The following is a 22388-nucleotide window of genomic DNA, read 5'->3' as shown; positions in this document are numbered from 1 at the left end:
AAAGGGATGTGTAGGAAAGTTCTTTTCATGTGACAATATTATTTTAAAATGTATGTTTTCTTTCTTTTAGGACTTCCAATAGTAGTCAGACATTATCATCCTGCCATACTATGGAGCCATGTTCATCAGATGAATTTTTCCAGGCCCTTAATCATGCTGAGCAAACATTTAAAAAAATGGAAAACTATTTGAGACATAAACAGTTGTGCGATGTAATTCTTGTTGCTGGTGATCGCAGAATTCCAGCTCACAGGTAATTGCTTACTAGATTTCTATTGTGTGAAATTTCCTTGACAATTTAAGTATCTATGTTGGGGTGTCTCTGGCTTCTGGAGGCACGGTAGGTTTGAGGACTCCAAACACAGTGTGGCGGTTTTTTGGGGCCGATGAGGGGGTTGGCAGAGCGGACTAGCCAAATAAATGGGGGTCTTGGGCAGGGAGTTTCCCAGCAATTGGGAGTGCCAGGCTGCTAAAACACTGTAGGGCCCTCGGGTATAGCCCTGGTGTACAAGTTGCCGTACAGTGGTCACTTATGGTTGCTGTGAGGCTGAACACTGTGACACTGATGTGTCAAATGTAAATGTGTTAATTGTTGGTTACCCAATGCAGACAGAGAGTGGGGTGGAGCTCCTCGATGAAAACAAGCTTGGAAGGAGGAGTGGCATCCACTTCCGTAATAGCTTGCCTCCAGAAACCCTGTGAACCTGGAGAGAAGAAGAAAGGCACCCAAGCGTCAAGGACTCCTTCATAGGGTCGCTATGAGTCACCTGCGACTTGATGGCACTTAACGACAATAACAACATGTTCGGCTGATGTATTGAAATTAATTATTATGATTGTCTGCTTTGTTAAGGGGTTTTTCATTGGCTCCACAAAGAAAATGATGCATTTGAATTTCTTTCACGTTAAATGACACCACAAGGTTCATTTTCCCTCTAAAGAAGCACATGAACAAAAAACAGTGGCATCTAAGCAGTCAGTATTGTTTGGCATAAATATTAGCTGTGTATTAAATAACTTTACGTAAACGCAGTATAATTTAGAGTGAGTATTGAAAAGCAAAAGAAGCTGGCAGTATAAAGTGACCAAGAAGCCTGTGCAGTGTAATGCCATCAGATCAACTATGACTCATAGCAACTCTCTGCATGACAGACCAGAACCTTACTCTCCTACGTCATCTATACAATCAATGTCTGTCCTACTCAAGACCAATGTTGGAGTCACTAATTCAGTCCATCTCACTGAGGGCTTTCCTCTCTTTTGCTGACCCTTCTAACTTTTCCCAATATGATGTCTTCTTCCAAGAACTGACATCTCCTGACAACATGGCCAGAGTATGTGAGACATAGTTTTACCACCCTTGTCTTTCATGAGCACAGTGGTTACGTTTCCTATAGGGTTGATTTACTTATCTTGGTAGTTTTGAGAGAGTAATATCTTTGAATTGATGACACCTAACAACATCAACATTGCAATTTCTACTTCTTGACCTCCAGGAAATATGAAAAATGGTGGGAACAAAAAAAAAGTGGTGGGGAACAAAAGACTTTCATATAAATAAAGTATTATTTCTTGAAGTTGTGAAGATGGTGAAACTCTACTTCATGTACTTTGGACATGTTATCAGGAGGAAAGTGTCTGCAACAATGGACTCAAACATATCTGTGATTGTGAGCATAGTGCAAGCCCAGGCAGTGTTTCATTCTGCTATATACCATGTTGCTATTATTTGAAATCAGCTTAACAGTATCTAACAACAAAAACATATGAGTATGCTGGCAAGGAAAAAATCTTCCAGACATATTATCAAATGAGAAGTGCATGCTTCAAAACTATACATATAATATGCAGAATCTATTTTTGTTTATGGACATAGAGATTGTTAATATATACTATCATATTATTATAACAAAATGTAGCTTTATAGTATTATAAGAATTAACATTTTTTAACAAAAACATTATGCTATACTGTAGTAATGCAAAGATAATAATAAATATTAAAATACTAACTTACTAAAATTATTCTCATATTTTTCCTCTAAACTATTTGTGAGTTTAATTTTTAATTAAATTTTTTAATAAATAACTTGAGTCTTTAAAAAAGTAATTACATATGCTAAGTGAACTAGCTCAGTCTCATAAGGACAGATACTGTATAAGACCATTATTACTGAAATAGAAAGATAACTAGTAAAAGATATGTGAGGATCCAAGGAGGGGAGAGAAAGAGCAGGGGGTGAGGAAAGGTAGGGGGGTAATAATAGGGCCACACAATTTGAGGCAGAGGGAGGGGAGGGTAAAGGAAATGGGAAGGATCAGGTGTGAAAAACAATGTATATGAACTTTGTAAATAAAGTAGTATAAAATAAAAATCTTATTTTTTAAAAAATTAATAGCTTAAAAAAGAAACTGAAGTCTATATCCTGTACTGAGAACAGTGCTTACACTCAACAGTTCAATAAATACTTTCTGAGCAGAGAAAAAAGTTATTAAAAACAAAATTGTCTCTATACTTTTTCATATATATATATAAACACACATATATATGTATGTGTGTGCATATATATGTATGTATATATGTGTGTGTGTGTGTGTGTGTGTATATTTTTTAATTTCATTCTAAATATTTGACACGCTTTTCCTGGATGTTGAGTAGTAAATGAGTACATCATTTACCTCAGCAGAAAAATTTCCATAAGGGTAATTTATTATTCAAAGGAAGAAAGTAGAGCGTAAAGCAATTTGTTAAACTTAGCACACTTTCCCCAGTATCATGCACTTTCTGTGAGTAACAAGTCACTTTTTTTTTAAAGGAAATACTTATTAAGGAGTATCAACTTTAATATGATCATTAAGGAGTTTGTGTTCTTTTCTGTCTTCTAATATGTTCTCAGATTGGTGCTCTCCTCTGTCTCAGATTATTTTGCTGCTATGTTTACTAATGATGTCAGAGAGGCAAGACAGGAAGAAATAAAAATGGAAGGTGTAGAACCAAATTCACTGTGGTCCTTGATTCAATATGCATATACAGGTAATAAGTCTGTAAATGAAAATTTAGATTTTGCATTTCTGCTAAGACTATAATTAAAGATTAATTTTTCTGTTCTAAATCACCACTTGTCATGATACTTGTACAGGTTAAAATCTCCATATTAACCCTTTTTCATTAGTTATAATAATGAAACCTTTGAATAATATTTACATACTAATAGAATAATTCATTAATTACATAATGTTTTTATAAATTCCTTCATTCTAGATTTGTAAATTGTAATAGTAGACATAAGTTACTAATTGGCACATTGTTTTTAAAATCCTGAAAATAAGCTATTTTTATCTTGGCAAATATTGTAAAGAGCTAACAATGTTTCTTCATGTTTAGTACTTTTCTTTTTTGAATGTCTGTATCTGCAGCACATATAGTGTGCTTGTATTTCGAAATCATATTTTTAACATCAGTTCTTTTGTATGCTAAAGCCAGTCTAATGCTGTAGCTAATGGAATTTCTTTTTATCATTAAGGCCGCCTTGAATTAAAGGAAGATAACATAGAGTGCCTGTTATCTACAGCTTGCCTTCTTCAGCTTTCTCAGGTTGTGGAAGCATGTTGTAAGTTTTTAATGAAACAGCTTCACCCATCCAACTGTCTTGGAATCCGTTCTTTTGCTGATGCACAAGGGTGTACGGATTTGCATAAAGTGGCTCACAATTATACTATGGTATGTATTTTTGAAAAGCACAAAGGCATATGCTTTTTGCCTCATGCTTTATTTTTGCATTCTTTTTTATATGTTTTATGATGGCTCTGCCACATGCTTTGAAGTTCAAATTCACTGTGCAATGTGTCATATTTTTATTTAGTTCAAAAGAAAAACCCCAGGTAATATTTCTCCTGGATATAAGAGTCAAGCCCTAAATTACTTTATTCTCTTGGAAACAGAGCAGTGGCCTAGAACAGTTCCATTCACGATTTTCAGATCGACTTTGCAAAGCAGGGTTTCTCCAAACATTTCACAGCAAATGTATGAATTTCAGAATTGCCCACAGGTTTGCTTATGGCTGGGAAAGTGATTGTGTGCATTGGTATGGTACTGAAACAGAAGCTAGGAGGATGATAACAAGGGTTTTTTTAATTTTTATTTTTTTATAACAAGGCTTTTAATTAAGGACACAACTGATTATGTGAGTTTATTATGACATGTATTGATTATGTGCAAAGGGATTTTGCAGCCTTATAACATGATGCTCTTAGTAATTTTAACAAAGATGCATTCAAAATAATTCAGGAAGAGGGTTCTAACTCTGCAGAATAAAAGATAGTGGCTGTGGATTGATCCAAGACAACAGTAAAATAAAGACATTTTAAAGGCATATGGTTAGGATTAGTTTCATAGTCTAACAGGAGAGCAGCACAGGCAGGGAGGAAATGTGGAATGTTACCCAACTCACCACTCTGTAACAAGTGGGTTTCTATACTTTGAGCAATGGCTGAAGATTATTACTGTAAATGCTTCTCTTGAGGCAGTACAGCTTAGGAGAGATGAAAGAGTGTGAACATTCACATATAGTTGTTATGTACCGTCAAGTCAGAACTGACCCATAACTGATCCTCCAGCAGGTTTTCAGAGGTAGTAAATCTTTCTCCCACAGAGGAGCTGGTGGACTCAAACCCTGTACCTTTCTCTTGACAACACAATTACTTACCACTAAGCCACCAGAGCTTCCTAAGCATTAACATACATGTATATACTTATTCATTTTTCAACATTTAGAATTATTTTCCCCTCTGCCATCTCCAACTGGGTTGATGGGTCTTTGAAAGGATTGACATATTTTTAGGGATCTTTCACTAAAGAAAACGGAATTTGGGACAATCACAGTAATATGTTTGTGCAAGTGTTAGGGAGATTAGCTTCCTTTATAAGCTTAATGTAAGGATGGAATATTTTAGCAGAAGATAGCTACTTAAAACAGTGGCTGATGTGTATTATAGATGGCAATACATAGTATCCTTGTCATTGTTCTCATCATTATAAATATAATTCAACACTGCAGGGATTTCTGGGAGTGAACAAAAACATTTCCACAAAAGCACAATCCTTATTGTTATTTCTCCCCCTCCTCTGATGGCGTGGTCTGTAGGGAATTGGCATAGTCTGTAGGGAGTTGTGCTACTAACACAAATGCTGTGCCTTTCTGGCAGTTCAAATTCACCAGTGGATCCAAAGGAGAAAGATGGCAATCTCCCTTGCGATTTACAGCCTTGAAAAATCCATTGAAACTATACATTAGTTCCAACTGCACAGCAATGAGTTTTTATATTATTGTTGTTTTTATTTGCTGTCGAGTTGACTATGACTCATAGTGACGCTATGCACAGTAGCTCAAAACTCTGCTCTATCCTGAGCCAATCTCACTGTCTCTGACACACCTACCCTCAGTACCCCAGTTACTGTATCAGTCTGTCTCATCCAGAATCTTTCTCTCCTGAGAAAGCACTGTCCCTCCACCCTTCCTAGCATGATAGCCTTCTCCAAAGACCAGTCCATCCTGGCAGCATGCCCAAAGTATGTGAGATGGAACCTCAAAATCCTTGCCTCCATGGAGCAGCTTTGTTTCACCCGCTCCAAGACTTATCTGTTAGTTCTCTTGACAGTCCATGTTATGTTCACTACTCTTCTTCAGCATCAGAACTCAAAGGCATCAATTCTTCTGTCATCTTTGGTCAGTGTCCAGCTCTCTGATGCATTGCAAGTAATTGTAAAGACCATGGCCTGAATCAGGTGCACTTCAGTCTCTAGATGGACATATTTCCCTTACTCCCTCTGGAGAGGTCCCTGACAACAGATTTTCGTAATGCAGTTTGTCTTTTGTCTTCTTGACTGCTGTTGCCAAGAGTATTGATTGTGGAACCTAGCCAGCTGAAATTGTTAACAGTCTCAATCTCCTCTCCATCTATCATGGTGCTGCCAATTGGCCCAGTGGTGAGAATCTTTGTTTTCTTGATACTGGGCTTCAATCTGTATTGCAGCTACAGTACCTGGCCCTCTGCAACAAATGGTTCTTGTGTCATCTGCATAATGCAAGTTGTTGAGTCTTTGCCAAGTCCTGATGCCACATTCCTTCTCATAAAGCCCAGCCTCTCAAATGATCTGTTCTGCATACAGATTGAAAAGATATGGAGAATGGAAGCATCCCTGATGCTCTCCTGTCTTGATTTCGAACCATGCAGTGTTTCCTTACTCTATTCTGACGACTGCCTCCTGGCCCAAGTATAGGTTTCACATAAGCACAATCAAATGTTCTGGGATTCCCATTCTCCTCAAGGTTGGTAACAATTTGTTGTGATCCACAGTCAAATGCCTTTACAAAGACACATCTTCTAACCCTGACTTGTATTTCTGGCAGTTCTCCGATGATGTACTGTCATTTTTGGATGATCTCAGTAGGATTTTGCTTTCATGCCATGCTAGTGATATCCTTCAATAATTTCCACATTCTGTGAGGTCACTTTTTAAAATAGTATTATTACTTCTCAGGAATGCTTCTTGTTTGTGATTTTTCCATGTCCTCAGGTTGAAAAAACAGAGATTGCACCATAGGACAGTATTTTAAAATGAATCCTTTTGAAAGATTTTTTCCCCTAAGCCTTTAACCTTCTTTGCATATTTTTCATTTTAACTTTACTCTTGCCATTTCAAATACTTTTTTGGAATACAATGACTATAACGAAAGTAAAACTGGATTTGTTTGATTTGGGTTTTGTTTGCTTGGGGGTGTTGTTGTTTTTTGCAACTAGTTCATAATTTAAGTAATACCTACTTTTGACAAAGGAGCTTTATTCACTTAAAAACATTTATATGTATTTAGGTCACTCTTGTTGATAGTCACAATTGCTGCTTAAGGTTTAGACATAAATTAAATTTAAATTAGCCTGATGTTTCTAAAGCTATGAAAATAGCCAATTAGTTGTGGTTTATTTTTTTTCCTCTCAAGGCCATTATTTGACATTATTCAGTTTCAGTAGAGACATGAAATTGAATTCTAATAACAATAAGTAATTTAGAGACAGATTGTCTAGTTTGAATTGTTGCTATGGGAACTGGATGAAAATGTATAGGAAAATTCAATCTTCAATTAAAATAATTCCCCCAGTAATTTCATTTACTTAAAAACTATTCCAAAGGGGGGAAAGGCCCAATGCTTACAAGTGTTTAGTAATATGATAGTTGCTTGTTGAATTTAAAATATAAAGCCTAATGCCATGCCAATAAAATCAATTTTACAGCCAATACTTTGGATATTCACTTACTTTGTATGAGTACAAGTAGAAAGGACTGTGAATTCCTTCAGATCCCAGAGTGTGAAAACTTTTCTTATCATTCTGCTGCTGAACATGACCTGAAATAAATTTTTTATTCTCTTTTTATAAGAAAAAAAGTTCTGAGGCTTGTGATAGATCATTGTTGTTATTGTTAGGTGTCGTCAAGTCAGGTACAACTCATGGAGACCCTCTGAACAAAAGATCTGAACCCTGTTCTATCCTGAGCCGTCCTCATGCTTCCCAACACACAAGAGCCCATTGTTGCAGTCACCTGGTTGAGAGTCTTCCTCTCCTTTACTGACCCTCCACTCTTCCCAGTGTCATTCCCCTCTATGAGAAATAGCCCCTCTTGGCAACATGCTATCTAGTGACATGTTATATCATTGTTATTGTTGTTCGGTACCATTGAGTCAAAACCAACCCATAGCTGACCCTCTGACAGGTTTTCTGAGGCAGTTAATTGTATGGAAAGAGATTACCCATCTTTCTCCCGCAGAACAGCTGGTGGCTTCGAAACCTGCGCCTTCAGGATTGCAGCATAGCTTCTTGCCACTAGGCCACCAGCGTTCAGTTGTTATATCATTAGAACTAATGACTATGGATTTATGAAATAAAATATGAACATTTAATTTCATTTTAATTTGATATCCAGAAATCTTATAAAATGTTAATTCTGCTAAAATAGCCAATCAGAATCCACTGCTGCCTAATAGTTCCAACTCATAGTGATGCTCCATTGGGTTTTTAGAGCTGTCAAGAGGAGCCTCCCTGGCATCCCCCACAGAGCAGGTACTGGATATGAACCAACATAACATACAACCCCCAGTGAACCTTCATTCTGCTAAAACTGCTGCTTCAAAATTAATTTAATACTTAAAAAAAATCTTTTTTTCATTGGTTTACTTACGAAGTTCATATATTTGTGTTTCACACTATTCTTCATTCACATTGTGTTTCATTAAATCATTTTCATGCATTATGTTTTATAAAATAAACCGTTGTACCTTGCCCATCATTATTCTGTCTTTTCACCCAGATCCTTCCCATTTCCTTCCCTCTTTCTACCCACCAAACTCTGAAACCCTGTCGTTTCACCCCTTCCTATTCTTAGCTCCCTCCCCTCTTGAGTTCCCACACATGTTTTAGTAGTTGTGGACTTTCTATGCCCAGCCTTTTGAGGAAGTGCCAAACTGTCTTTTATTTTTACAATAATGGTCTTATGCAGTATTTGTCCTTATGAGACTATGTTAGTTTGCTCAGCATAATGCTCTCCAGCTTCTCCCAAGTTATGTAACATTTTTCTAAATGATTGTTCCTGTGTGCTACATAGTATTCCATTGTATGAATGTACCACAATTTTTCAATCCATTTGATTTTAGTTGGACATTTGGGATGTTTCAGTGTTCTTCCAGTGGTGAATAATGCTGCTGTGAACATCGGTGTACAAATTTCTTTTTGTGTCTTAGTTCTGATTTCCTTGGGGTATATTCCTAGTCGTGGAATAACTGGGTCATATGGAATGTCTATGTTCAACTTTTTGAGGAAACCCAAACTGTCTTCCAGAGTGGTTGCACCATTTTACAATCCCACCAATTCTGTATAAGAGTTCCCACCTATCCACATCCTCTTCAACATTTATTCATTCCTGCCCTACTAAAATTTGCCACTGCTACTGGGCTGAGATGGTATCTCACTGTGGTTTTGGTTTGCATTTCTCTTATTGCCAGTGATTTTGAGCATTTCTTCATCTGTCTGTTAGCCATGTTAGTATCTGTTGTTCTTGTTGTTGTTAAGTGCCGTCAAGTCGCAGGTGACTCTTAGCGACCCTATGAAGGAGAGAGTCCTTGACGCTTGGGTGCCTTTCATCCTCTCTCCAAGTTCATAGGGTTTCCAGAGGCAAGCTATTATGGAAGCGGATGCCACTCCTCCTTCCACGCTTGTTAGTATCGACCTCTGTGAAAAGTCTTTCCATATCTTTTACACATTTTGTAATAGAGTTATCAGTCTTTTTCTTCTGGAGGTCCTGGATTATTCTCTAAACTTTTGTTATGAGACTCTTTGCTGAGATGCTAATGCTAAATGTTTGTACCCAGTTGATAGGCTTTTTTTTTTACCTTGTTAGAAAAAAGTTTTGATGAAAATGGAGATTTAATCTATAGAAATTTCCATTCATCAATTTTTATCCTCTCCAAATTGTGCATTTTGAAGTATCTTTAAAAACATAGGCTAGGCCTTCTATGCTTGGTTCCAGTTCATCTCTTATGAACTTTATGGTTTGGGGTTTTATTTCAAGGTCTCTGGTCCACCTTGAGTTGATTTTTGTGTATGGTATGAGATGTGTATCTTGTTTCAGCTTTCTGCCTGTAGCAGTCCAGTTTTGCTAGTACCATTTGTTGAAGAGATTGTCATTTCCCCATTCAATAGGTTTTATTTATTTGCAAAATATCAATTGACCATAGATAGATAAGTTCATTTTTGGGGTCTCAATTCTGTTCCATTCGCTCATGTGCATTGTACCAGTAACCATGTTCTTTTAGTTACTACCTCTGTGTAGTAGGTTTTGAGGTCAGGAATGACTATGCTTCCCATGTAATTTTTGGTTTTCCAGAAGTGCTTTGCTTATTTGGGATTTCTTCAAATAAATCTGAAAATTTCCCTTTTGATCTCTGGGAAAAATGAGTATGGTATCTGTATTGGGATTGTGCTGAACATGTAGATTGCTTTTGGTAGGATTGTCATTTTCATAATAGTGAGCCTTCCTATCCATGAACAAGGCACACTTTTCCATTTATTTAGGTCTTTTATTGTGTATTGCAAAAATGTTCTGTAGTTTTCTTTGTATAAGTATTTTGTGTCTCTAGTTAGGTTCATTCCCAAGTATCTAAATTTGTTGTTGGCTAATGTAAATGGTACTGCTTTCTTAGTTTCATTCTGTTTTCTTTGTTACTGTAGAGAAATTCTATTAATTTTTACAAGTTGATCTTGTATCCTGCAATCCTACTAAATTGGTCCACTAACTCTAACTGGTTTTTTGTTGAGTCTTTGGGGTTTTCTGTGTACACTGTCATATTATCTGCATAAAGCAATAGTTAACCATCCCTTTGCCTGTCTGCGTGACTTTTATTTCCTTCTCTTGTTGTATTGCCCTGGCAAGTACTTCCAATACAATATTGAATAGAAGTGACAGTAGACATCCTTGTCTGGTCCCTGTTTACAAGGAAAGTGCTTTTAGGCATTTTCCATTGAGAATTATATCAGGTCTTAGTTTTGCTTATATACTTTTCATTCTTTTGAGGAAAATCCTTTCTATTCCAATTTTGCTGAGTGTCTTAATCAGGAGGGGGTATTGGATTTTGTCAAATGCCTTTTCTGTATCAATTGCTAAAATCATATGTCCTTGTTATTTGCTATGTTAAATGTGGTGAATTATGTTGATTGTTTTTCTTATGTTGAACCATCCTTGCATACCTGTTAGGAATCCCACTTGGTCATGATGATTTTTTTTTTAAATGTGCTTTTGGATTCTCTTGGCTAGGATTTCATTAAGAACTTTTGTGTCTATGTTCATGAGAGATACTGGTCTTTAGTTTTCTTTTTTGGTAATATATTTGCCTGGATTTGGTATTAGGGTTATGCTTGCTTCATAGAAAGTCTTGGAGTGTTCCTTCTTTTCTATTTTTTTTAATAATTTAAGTAGAATTAGTGATAAGTTGTCTTTGAATGTATGGGAGAGTCTTTGTATCGCTTGGTCAATTTCTTCTTTTATAATGGGTCTGTTCAGGGGTTCTACATCTAATCTAATCTAATGTCATTCTGAGTATGGCATGAGTTCAAGGAATTTGTCCATTTCCAAGATTTCAAATGTATCAGAATATAGCTTTTCATAATATTCTGATATTATAGATTTAATTTCCTCTGATTCTGTTGTAATGTCACTTGTTATTCCTTAATCAAGTGATGTCTTCTCCTTTTTTTTGTTAAGTTTGCCAGTGATGTGTCAGTTTTATTGACCCTTTTGTAAAACTAGCTCCTGATTTTGTTGATGGTTTCAGTTGTTTTCCTGTTTTATGTCTCACTGATTTCAGCTCTTGTTCTTATAATTTTCTTTCTTCTAGAGGGTGTGGGGTTAGATTGTTGTTCTTTTTCTGTTTGAGAAAGGTGTTGAGTTAGATCATTAACTTTTCTTCTTTCTTCGTTTTATATGTGTTTGCTTATTGCTATGAACTTGCCCCTGAGGATTGCCATGCCATAGCTGCATCCCAGAGGTTTTAGTATGTTGTATTTTCACTATCATTTGTTTCAAGGTACTTTTTAAAAGTGATTCTTTATTTATTTATTCTATAACCCAATCATGTTCTAATAGGGTGCTATTTAGCTTCCACATTGGTCATTTTATAAGCTTTTTCTTCTTGTGGTTAATTTCTAGTTTTATGGCATTATGGTCTGGGAAGATACTTTGTGTCATTTCAGTGTTTTTTATTTCTTTGAGGATTACTTTGTGCCCTAATATGTGATCAATTCTGGAAAATGTGCCATGTGCACTTGAGAAGAAAGTGAATTGAGTTTTAGTTGGGTGCAATGGTTAAGATACATCCACAAAGTCTAGTTGGTTAAATATATAATTTAGATCTTCTGCATCTTTGTTAAGTTTCTTTTGAGTTGACCTGTCCTAAGTGACAGTGGTGTGTCTCCCACCATTCTTGTGGTGCTATTTTTTTCTTCAAGTTTATGAACCATTGTTTTATGTATTTAGCAGGTCTATCATTCGGTACATAAATGTTGACCAATGTTATATCTCTTGACCTACTGTTCCTTTAAACATTATATAGTGCCCTTCGTTATCTTTTATGGTTGTTTTCATCCTGAAATCTATTTTATCAAATGTTTGTATTACCACTCCTTCTTTTATGTGGATGACATTTGAAATATGTGTAGAGCTGGAGTCAGAAAATCAAAAGGGCCGAATTCCTTTGGCATTTCTTATGCTAACAGAACTGAAGAACAAATTCAGGCCTTGAGTTGTAATAATTAAGGATGCTTTGGGAAGAATATTAAATGATCCAGGAAGCATTTAAAGAAGATGGAAGGAGTATACAGAGTTACTATAACAAAAGTAATTGGCCAGCACAGAAGGATTTCATGCAGCAACATATGAACAAGAGCCTGCAGTGATGAAAGAAGAAGTTCAAGCTGCTCTGAAGGAATTGACAAAAAAACAAGGCTCCAGGAATTGACTGCATACCAATTGACATATTTCAACAAACAGACACTGTCCTGGGTGTGCTCACCAAGTTGTTCCAAGAAATCCCGAGGGCAACCACCTGGCCAACTGACTGGAGGAGATCCATATTTGTTCCCATTCTAAAGAAAGAAGACCCTACAGAGTGTGGAAATGATCAAACAATATCATTAATATCACATGTAAGCAAGATTCTGCTGAAAATTATTCAAAAACAACTGAAACATCACATCAAAAGAGAACTGCCAGATGGGCTGGCTAGATTTAGAAGAGGTTGTGGTACTAGAAATATTATAGCTATTGTTAGATAGATCTTGGCTGAAGGCAGAGAGCAACAGAGGAATGTATGTCTGTGTTTCATTGACTATGCAAAGGCGTTGTGACTGTATGGATCAAAGCAAAATGTGGCTGATTCTGAAAAGAGTGAGAATCCCAGAACAGTTGATTATGTTTATGTGAAACCTATACTTGGAACAGGAGGCAGTTATCAGAACAAAGCAAGGAAACAAATACATCGTTCAAAATTGGAAAGGGTGTGTGCCAGGGATGCCTCCTGTCTCCATACCTTTTCAATCTATATGTGGAACAAATCATGTGGGAGACTGGGCTCTATGAAGAGGAATGTGGCATCAAGATTGGAGGAAGATTCATCAAAAACCTGTGTTATGCAGGTAACACAACCTTGCTTTCAGAAACTGAGAGGGGTCTGATGGATTTGCTGCAGAAGGTCAAGGACTGCAGCCTTCAATATGAATTGAAGCTCAACATCAAGAGCACAGAGACTCTAACCACCAGGCCAGTTGTCAGCATCATGATAGACCATGAAGAGATTGAGATTGTTAACAACTTCAGTTTGCTTGGCTGCACAATCAACACTCTTGGTACCAACAGCCAGGAAATCAAAAGACAAACTGCATTGGAAAAGTCTGCTGTCAGGGACCACTTCAGAGTGCTAAAAGAACAACAGTGCCTGTCTAGAGACTAAGGTGTGCCTGATCAGAAAGCTGGACAATGACTAGGGATGATAGAAGGAGAGTTAATACTTTTGAGCTGTGTTGCTGGAGAAGAATGCTGAATATACCATGGGCTGCTAGGAGAACAAACAAGTTCTTCCTGGAGAGGGTAAAACCAGGGTGCTCCTTGGAGGCAAGGATTCTGAAGCTTTGTCTGACATACTTTGGGCATGTTGCAAGGAGGCACCAGTCCTTAGGGAGGGACATTATGCTTGGGAGGTTGGAGGGACAGCTTAAGATAGGAAGACCCTTGATGAAATGAATTGACTCAGTGACTGAGGTAATAGGGGTAGGTGTGTCAGAGACAATGAGTTTGGCTCAGGATAGAGCAAGGTTCAGGGCTGTTATACATAGGGTAGCTATAAGTTGCAAGCAACTCTATGGCATATAACAACAATATTTGCTTGATATAATTTTTTGAGCCTTTGATTTTGAGTCTTTCTATTCATTTCTTAGATGTGTCTCTTGTAGAAAACATATTGATCACTTTGATTTTTTTTTTATCTATTCTGCCACTCTTTTTCTCTTTATTGGTGCATTTAGTCCATTCATGTTAAGCCTGATTATTGACAGTCCGGGTTTTAACATTGCCATTTTGCTGTGTTTCATTTTTTGTTCTTTCTTGTTACTATGGTCCATCCAGTTTCCTTTGGTGCCTGTGTGTTAGGGACTTCCCTTAAAAGTTCTTGTAGATTTGGTCTTGGTTTCACGAATTCCTTAAGTTCACTCTTTTCTGCAAAGGATATGATTTCTCCTTCATATTTGATGGAAAACTTTGTTGCGTAAAGAATCTTCAGTTGGCAGTTGTTTTCTTTCAACTTTCTGTATGTGTCATCCCATTGTCTTCTTGCTTGTGTGGTTTCTGCTGAAAAATCAGAACTTAATCTATTTACTGCACTTGCATTGTCAGAGATAATGAGGTTGGCACAGGATAGAACAGGGTTTAGGGCTGTTGTACAGGTGACTCGATAGCACATAACAATATCTAATTATTGCTTTCCCTTTTTAGGTGACTCTTGGTTTTTCTCATTCCACTTTCAATATTCTACTCTTATCTTTTGTTTTGGAGAATTAGACTATGCTATGTCTTGATGTTTTCCTTTATTGGTCTAGTCTATTTGGTGTTCATGAGCTTCTTGAATGTGAATTTCTTCATTCTTCATAATACCTGGGAATTTTTCTTCTAGTACCTCTTCCACAATTTACTTAATGATTTTTCTATCTCTCTCCTATTCTGAAATTCCAATCATATATATGTTATTTATTTTAATATCAACATGATTCTAATGTTTTCTTCATTTTCTTTATGCCTCATCTCTGATTTTTCTTCTACTATGTTTCCATTGAGGCTCTTGTCTTCCAGCTCACTGGCTCTCTGCTCCATCTCTTCTATTCTACTTTTTTGTCCTTCAAACATATTGGACACTTCTACCATTTCCTCTTAATATTCTGGATTGCATTTTCATGCATTTTTGTTATTTCCAGTACTGTGTTGGCAGCACTCTCTCTATCTTGTGATGATTTTTTAAATTCTTGTACCTCTTTATCTAGAGTTTCAATTCTTTCTTCCATCTTTTGCAATTTATTCCATAGTTGTGCAGATTCCTCCTCATCATTATATTTATTTTGGCTCCATGTTTCTGGAGCATTTGCTTTCTTAGTGGTTTTCATTGTTTCTTCCATCATTTGCACCTTCTTCCATAGCTGTTCAAATCACTCCTCATCATTATATTTCTTCTGATTCTCTACCTCTAGGTTATTCCCTTTATTTTTGGTTTCCGTTGTATCTTCCATCATTTGTACTGTCATTAGTAGTATTTCTAATGTCTCCATATTAACATTTATCATCTGCCTTCTTTACTGAGGGGTATTCATGAGGTCTGCAATATTCTCTGCTTTTTTTTTTTTTTTTAAGATGTCTTAACGTGGTTGTTTTTAGGGCTTTTCCCCATGGTATTTAAAGCTGCCTAAGGCTTTTTAAACTTTATGTGACATTTTTCTTGATAAGTGTTGGGCTGTTTCTATTGTGTCTGTGTAAGTTGTTGTTGATTCTTATCTTTATGATGTTATTCATTAGTTGTCAAGTTAAAATGTTCAATCTATGGAATAAGCCTCTCACTCTGTTAAAAGTCCTTTCTGGGAGAATTTGTCTTTCCTAAAGTCCTTGAGGTTCTCTCTGATCTGCATTGCAGCCCCATAGGAATCTCATCTTGATGTAGTCCCCTGTCACCAACTCTTCTGTCCTCCTCTTTGAATGGTGTGAGACCACGTGCTGTACTCGAGCAGTTTCTCATTCACCTTTTCTCCTGAAATTTAATGTCTTCCTTTATCTCTGGAGTGGCATGAGATCAGGGCTTCCAGCTTGTGTGCAAAGGGGTCTCAAGTTGGTCCTTCCTCTCACAGAGAGCTGAGAAAGTCTTCCCTCTGAGAGTAGCTCTGTGCCCCAAAGTGTCTTGTCTTGTTTGGCCCTGGGATGGCCCTGCAGTCACAGAGGCAAGGATCCTCAAATGGAGGAACTTATATCCTTAGGGAAGCCTCAATCCCATCTCCCCACAAGCAGTGGAGAATGCTCACTCTTGGCACAGAGCCTCACCTCTCTTACCTTTTCTCCTGCAGCTTAATGTCTTCATTTGATTCTGGAGTGGAAGGAGATTAGGGCCACAAGCTCAAGCAGCTTGTGTGCCAGGGTCTGGAAAGGGTGTCATCTCAAGTCAGCCCCTTGAAAAAAAATTTTATTTAACCTTGACTCTAGAATTATTTTTATAAATTGCTGAAAAGTTTCATTTTAACAAAATATAAATTATACTTGTGAGCTCTGGTGGCCTAGTGGTAAGAAGCTGCACTGCACTCTCAAAGGCATGCAGTTTGAATCCACTGGCTGCTATGCAGGAGAAAGGTGGTAATCTCCTTCTGTGCTATTTACTGTCTCTGATAACTAACTGGAGAGTCAGCTATGGGTTCATTCCAAGTTAACAACACCCAACAACAATGACAACAACATGAATTATCCTGGGATGGAGTGGGCTTTAAGTAGGTCACCAAGAGATCAAAGGAACGTTTACATAATAACCTTTCTCACTAATGAAATGTAGTATCATATGTAGTATCACAGTATGGCAGATGGCAAGAGTTACATAAACATCGGATAAATATATTGATTATACTATATGTGATAACTTCAGATAATTAGACATGTGTATTATTTGTAATATTTTTACGATCTAAGTTAACATTGTAATTCTCTTTCCATGTAGGTATGTGATCTTTGTCTGATATTTTTTTTATCCCCTCAATTTTTTCATTTGGTCTTTCACTGAACATCTTTCCAAAGAATAGCCTGTCCTACAAATCTTACATAGAATACTGTGGTGGCATATGTTGTTGTTGTTGTTATTGTTGTTGTTATGTGCAGTCAAGTTGCCTGCAACCATAGAGACTCTGTATACAGCATCTCTGAAGCCTGCCCTGTCCTGAGCCAGTCTCACAGATTCCGACACACCAACCCCTGTAGCCCCAGTTACTTTATCAATCCATTAAATCTAGAGTCTTCCTCTCCTACACTGTCCCTCCACCCTTCCAAGCATGATGGCCTTATCCAAGGACCAATCAGTCCTGGCCACATGCCCAAAGTATGTGAGACAGAGCTTTAAAATCCTAGCCTCCAAAGAGAACTTGGTTTCACCATCTCCAAGACAGACCTGTTTGTTTCGTTGGTGATCCATCATATTTTCCAGACTCTTCTCCAGCACCATAACTCGAAGGCATCAATTTTTTTCTGTCATCCTGTTGTCTAGCTCTCTGATGCATAGCAAGTAATTGCAAAGACATGGACCATATTAGGTGCACCTTAGTGTCTGGACTGACATCATTACTGTTCAGTACTCTGGAGAGGTCCCTGACAGCAGATTTTCCCAATGCAGTTATCCTTTGATTCCCTAACTGGTGCCAGGAGTGTTAATTGTGGAACCAAAGAAGCTGTAACTGTTAAACAACCTTGATCTCTTCTCCATCTGTCATGATTCTGCCAGTTAGCCCAATGGTGAGAATCTTTGTCTTCTTGATATCACTAATATCATACGCCAGAAAAATTCTGCTGAAGATTATCCGGAAACAACTGAAACAGTACATTGACATAGAACAACTAGAAATATAAGCTGAGTTTAGAAGAGACCATGACATTAAAGACGTTATAACTGAGGTTTAATGGATCTTGGCAGAAAGCAAAGAGTACCAGAGGAATGTCTATTTGTGTTTCATTGACTATACAAAGGCATTTGACTGTGTGAATCACAACAAATTGTGACTAACCTTGAGGAAAATGGAAATCCTAGAACACTTGATTGTGCTAATGGGAAACCTATACTTGGACCAGGAAGCAGTCATCAGAACAGAGCAAGGAAACACTACATGATTCAAAATCAGAAAAGAGTGCGTCAAGGATGCATCCTGTCTCCATACCTTTTCAATCTATTTGCAGAACAGATCATTTGGGAAGCTGGGTTCTATGAGGAGGAATGTGGCATCAATATTGGAGGAAGACTCATCAACAAACTACATTATGCAGATGACACAATCTTGCTTGCTGAAACTGAAGAGGACCTGAAGTGCTCGCTTCAGGTCAAGGATTGTAGTCTTCAATATTAATCAAAGCTCAACAACAAGAAGACTAAGATTCTTATCCTGAGTGGCATGTAGTGAGCTTTTTTTTTTTTCAAAAATATGTTGGGGAGAAAATAATAAATAGTTCTGAAAATATTTATTAAGGGTTAAACTGCCAATGGGAGAGCTAGGTTTAGAATTTCAAGATTTTTCTAGCTCTTACTGTGTGCTTCTAGTTATTTTATAATGTCAGTGTACAAATGAGTAGAGCTGCTTGCTTGAAACCATTCCAGCATTGAGTCTTTATTAAAATATATTCTAAAATTATAATCAGTCATTTAAAATAGATTCATTTGGGTAACTTTACCATGATGAATTGAAGCAATTTAATTTAGTTAATTATTCATGTATAGTTTTTCCTCTTAAGATTCTCCACTGAAAAGATTGTCAATTCAAAGGATATATTTTAGATCAATAGCTAAATTGGGTGACAGCAGGCTATGCAGAAAGTATAATTCTTATTTTAACATAAAAGATAGTTATATATAGTCCTAGTTCTGATTTAAGTAGCTTTACTATTTTATTAAAACTGCATGTGGAGACAGTGATAATTCATTGGAAAACATAAGAAAAGCATTAGGAAACAAAATGGCTAGCACTTAGACTTATAACTATGTAGTATATTTATGCATTTTGATTTATCATACCAGAGAAGAAGTTCTGATTTCTTCAGAATATTTATCATAACAGCCTAGGCATGTTTAGATCCCATGTAAAATATTGGGGAGTAAATTGTAGCCTGAGGCCAGGGACTGAGTCCTTGAGTTCAAAGGTCTCCAGTCTCAGTCCCATCTAGAGCCACCTTTTAAGCGTAATTCTTTTACCTATGAGACCAAAAGAACTTGAACATAAATTATGTAAGAAGAGTGAAGAATACTCAATACTGCTGTAAGATATTGGTGGTCTTTCACATCACCAGTTAAAGTACTTTCAAATGTCAATTTCATTATAGGGTTATTACGGGTACCATCGGATCGACCATGACTCATAGCAACACTATGAACAGCTGATCTGAACCCTGCCCTATCCTGCACTATCCTCACCATACCTATTCATTCGAACCCATTGCAATAGCTACTGTGTCAGTCCATCTTGTTTTGAGTCTTCCCCTCTTTGACTGACCTTCCACCTTTGCAAGCATGCTGTCATTTTCCAAGGACTGGCCTGTTCTAACAACATACCCAAAGGAATTTACTCTTCCTGGAAACTCTGACAAGATAATATGTGGTTCTGAATGATCCTGGGAAATGAAAATCTAACTGGTTTGGAGGCCTTTCCTGGCTGAGAGAAATTACACTAAGGCTCACCCAGCTGCCTAGCTCTGTTGTTGACCAAATTCTTCAGCAACCACATATCCAAACTAGTTTCTGATTATTTTACTTCTCAGTGCCTAATTAATTTTTCTGTCTTGCTTTGAAAGACGTGCGAAAGCTATTCCCTAAATGGTGTAAAGCAGTATCTAAATGTCCCAAATCCATTTTAAAGATACAATGAATGATATAGCATTTTAATTCTACTGATATAGAAGAAAAAAACCAATATAATTACATTTAGGATTTGTTTTTATTTTAATTGCTTCTTTCCTTCTAAGTAGTAATAAAGTCGAAATTGTGCTTTGGCCATCTGATTTTAAAAAACTTTCAGTTTCCTTTAAGTAAACTATGATAGCCAGAAGGAACAATATTGTTAAAATGTTGTTCTTCCCTCTAGGAGCATTTTATGGAAGTAATTAGAAACCAGGAATTTGTGTTGTTACCAGCCAGTGAAATTGCAAAGCTCTTGGCCAGTGATGACATGAACATTCCCAATGAAGAAACAATACTGAATGCCCTTCTCACTTGGGTCCGTCATGATTTGGAACAGAGACGGAAAGATCTCAGTAAACTTCTGGCTTATATCAGGCTCCCTCTTCTTGCACCACAGGTAAACCATTTTTCATTATTTAAAATCAGTGCTATAACTTCCACAACATTTGAATATTTAATTACTTTAATATCTACTTGTCAGTTGTTTAGTTTTGCTCTTTGCTTGTTCAATCTAATAAGGTAATTTTACATCTTCCTTCGGAAAGAGTAGATGAAAGGAATGGAAGGGGATTTTAAATATTTGTGCTATGTTCTCAACCCAGGAAGTCTGATAATCTGAATTGCATCAATTAAATACATTGCTGATGTGAGTTCAGTAATTTTTATTTTATTGCTACAAACCTGTCTTAGACCTTCACCTTCAAAATTTATGTTGTGTTATAAAATCTTCAAGACGAAAGACACTTCAGAGTGATTTAGTCTATGTTTTACCAATGAAGTAACAGACTAAAAGGATAAAGCTATGTGTTTAAAAAGTCACAAAGTGATTAGTTAAATTTCTGTGCTGCTTAATGGTTATTTTATTTGATTTTGCTACTTGACTAACATCATAGAACTAATAAGATGTGGATTAAGTAAAATTCTGTGGCTTTTCCATTAAACTGTCCACCTTTTGAATGTGTTTGTATTAGTTAGTGAAGGTTCAGTCAAGCCAGTTCTAATTCATGACAGTTCTGTGTGCATCGCTAGATCCTGTGTCATCATCATGATAATGTTGATGTTTGAGTTAATGTTGCAGCGACGGTGTCAATCTGTCCTCAAGGGTCCTCTTTTTAACTTACCTTCTACATCACCAAACATGATGTCCATCCCCAGAGACCCATCCCTCCTGATAAAATGTACAAAGTACAAAAACCTCAATTCTTTAGTCATCCTTATTTACTATTCAACTATCACATAAATATGATGCAATTGAAAATACCATGGCTTGAATCAGACACACCTTAGTCCTCAGAGGAACACTTTTTAATTATCCATTCATTGTTGCACATTTTCTTCCCTCCCTCTCCTTATCCCCTCCCCCAGTCTATTTTGCAATACACCTTGTCTTCCAGATTGCTGTCATACATGTAATGCCTAGTCATATAATCCTTTTGGACAGTTCTTCTCATCTGTTCCAGTGTAGTGTTTCATTATCTATCCTCTCTTTTCCTATTTACCCCACAACCCTCCATGTCATCCTGTTTTATAACAGTGGTGTTATGCAGTATTTGTCCTTTTGTGACTGAGATCTTTCACTCAGCATAATGTCCTCCAGACTCCCCCATGGTGTGTGATATTTTATGAGTTTCTTGTTTTTCAATATTGAGTAATATTCAATTGTGTGAATATACCATAACTTTTCTATCCATTTGTTTGTTGATGGGCACTTGGGTGCTTCCATCTTGATGGGCACTTGGGCTTCCATCTCTTTGCTATTGTGAATAATGCAGCAATAAACATAGGTATGCATACATCTGTTTGAGTTGTGGCTCTGGTTTCTTTAGGGCTTATACCTAATAGTGAAATTGCTTAGTCAAATGGTATTTCTATTTCCATTTCCAACTTTTTGAGAAAGCACCATACCACCTTCCATAGTGGCTATACTATTTTATATTCTCACTAGCAGTAAATAAGCGTTCCAATCTCTCTACAACCCTGCTAGCATTTGTTGTTTGCTGCCCTGTTGAATTTTGCTATTGTTGCTGGGGTGAAATGGTACTTCATAGTTGTTTTGATTTATGTCTTTGTCATCTTAGCTTTTTTTTAATGGTGATTAGTTTTATTTTTTATTATATACTCTTAATTGTTTTTGTTTTTTTTAATTTTATTTTATTAATTTTAATGAAAATTTACAAAGATTTTGGATTTTCATTCATTCATTGTTGTCATCTTAGCTTTTAAATGCCTTAAACAGAGAGTTTGTGGAGGATTTGCCAAATAGGGTCATGTGATTTCTTGGCTACTGTTTCCATGGGTTTTAATTTTGGATCCAGAGAAAAAGGAGATTGTACCTAAGCATTGGGTCATGGGTGAATGAATATTTTCTTTTCTGGAATTTGAAGATGGTTTTTGTCATTAAAATTAAGAAATAATAGAAGGCAATGTTAAGAAATGAGGCTACATTTGGTGTGTTGTGACTAGGGTCATTAAAGCTTTTGAGCAGCTCTCTAAGGTGTAATCATTGGTCTTTCCCTGTCTGGAACAAAGGGCAAGGAAGTAAAGCAAAGATAGATAGATAGATAGATAGATAGATAGATAGATAGATAGATAGATAGATATAGATATATAGATGTAGATAGATATA

At 36.7% G+C, this 22388-nt stretch overlaps 1 protein-coding gene across 1 annotated transcript in view; it reads left to right on the top strand.

Moving 5' to 3' along the window:
• The window catches only part of KLHL5 (kelch-like family member 5), a 104612-nt gene that overhangs the window by 14944 nt on the left and 67280 nt on the right, over window positions 1–22388 (top strand). The window contains exons 2-5 of the mRNA XM_006895421.1: window positions 71–253; window positions 2897–3033; window positions 3524–3720; window positions 19947–20159. Coding sequence (XP_006895483.1) covers window positions 71–253; window positions 2897–3033; window positions 3524–3720; window positions 19947–20159 — 730 coding nt within the window. The remainder of the gene's footprint in view (window positions 1–70; window positions 254–2896; window positions 3034–3523; window positions 3721–19946; window positions 20160–22388) is intronic.

The sequence above is a fragment of the Elephantulus edwardii genome, unplaced genomic scaffold, assembly GCF_000299155.1.
Source record: "Elephantulus edwardii isolate Elephantulus edwardi_28Jun2011 unplaced genomic scaffold, EleEdw1.0 scaffold00167, whole genome shotgun sequence".
Taxonomy (NCBI): Eukaryota; Metazoa; Chordata; class Mammalia; order Macroscelidea; family Macroscelididae; genus Elephantulus; species Elephantulus edwardii.
This window is presented reverse-complemented; position numbering and strand designations above follow the sequence as displayed.